Here is a 1,332-nt window from a genome sequence, read left to right on the forward strand (position 1 = left end):
AAAAGACAGGTCTTAATTTTTACAGCATATTTTCTCAGACTTCAGAGTAAAGAACTTCTTTAAATGTGCATGTCTCTATCAAAGTGACCTAAACCTAGTCTTGTATACTTTTATGGCAAATACAAGAGCTGTAGGGTGAATTGTACACGTGTTGCCAGCCTGCCATCTCCCTGTCAGTCATGTGAGCCAACAAATTACTCTGAATGGACTAATCCTCTGAGCATCAGAGGTGTGAGTGAGGCTGAGGACATCATGAGCACTGGCCAGGCTACAAAGAAATGATGGAAGTTTCACTGATTAATGACTGCAGCGGGGGCTGAAGGCACAAGACCGAGAGAGATCTGGCCCTGAGCTACTGTTACAAACACAGTGTGTGTGTGTGTGTGTGTGCCCTTTTAGGTTGTCATCACATGTGTGTGTATCAAGTTTATAGTAAACGTTGGCCTGGCGCACAGCTGCAGGTGACATTCATAACTCTGAGTTAAAATATTGCACATCCTTATCTCAAAACCACCAACAGATTCATCATAAACTTTATGTTCCTCATTGAACGGTGGAACCTGATCCCAGTGCACCACACACTCTTCCTATTTTCTCCCTCTGCATCTCCTTTATTTGAATTCAAACGCACTCTTCATACAAAGGGACACATGAACTGTGCACTAAATAGAGGGGGAGTTGAGTTGTTGTGGGGTTTATTAGACTAGTGGTCGCACCATATGGCAGATGTGGCTCTATAGAAATGACAATAGGATTTTAAGACTTACCAACAATAATTCCGCAGGCGCTCACAAGCCCGATCTCCTTCTTGAGCGCCACTCCGCCTCCCGACTCCTTCTCGCTGGCAGCATCCTTGGCAGAGCCCGACGTGCTGCTTCGTTGTCTTGCACCGTCCGTCATCTCGATGGCTGGACTTTTTCTTTGGTTGTGCTTTTTCTTCTATCTTCTTCTCCACCTCGCAGCACCCGATGCTGACCGCGTGCGCTCGTCTCGCCTCGAGCCCGTGCGTAAAAACCACGTCCACCGGAACGCGCCGCTCTTTATCAGATGAGAGTTGATCGTTGTTGCACTGTCAGCAACTTTGAAGATGAGGCTTATCGGAATTTTTTAAAAACACAAGTGAACAAATAGAAAAGATATGCAAAACATAAAATAAGCAGTTGTTATTTTCCTGCGCCCACAGTGCAACAAATCCTGGCTGCAATTGTAACCTTTCTTTAAGGACTGAGCGCAGCTGATAACCAAATTGTCTCTCACAGTGGTGCCCGCCGGTGTCACAGGTGGTGCTACCGGTCACAAACTAAACGCACACCAAGTCCGGGTATGGAGCAC

General features: G+C 46.2%; 1 protein-coding gene across 1 annotated transcript in view; it reads right to left on the reverse strand.

Moving 5' to 3' along the window:
* Window positions 1-900, reverse strand: part of slc7a8a (solute carrier family 7 member 8a) — a 24,131-nt gene extending 23,231 nt beyond the window's left edge. Inside the window, exon 1 of the mRNA XM_035675179.1 lies at window positions 768-900. Within this exon, the coding sequence (XP_035531072.1) occupies window positions 768-900 (133 nt within the window). The remainder of the gene's footprint in view (window positions 1-767) is intronic.
* Between the last annotated feature and the right edge of the window lie 432 nt (window positions 901-1,332).

This window comes from Morone saxatilis, unplaced genomic scaffold, assembly GCF_004916995.1.
Source record: "Morone saxatilis isolate NCDOM2014 unplaced genomic scaffold, NCSU_SB_2.0 Contig4, whole genome shotgun sequence".
NCBI lineage: Eukaryota > Metazoa > Chordata > Actinopteri > Moronidae > Morone > Morone saxatilis.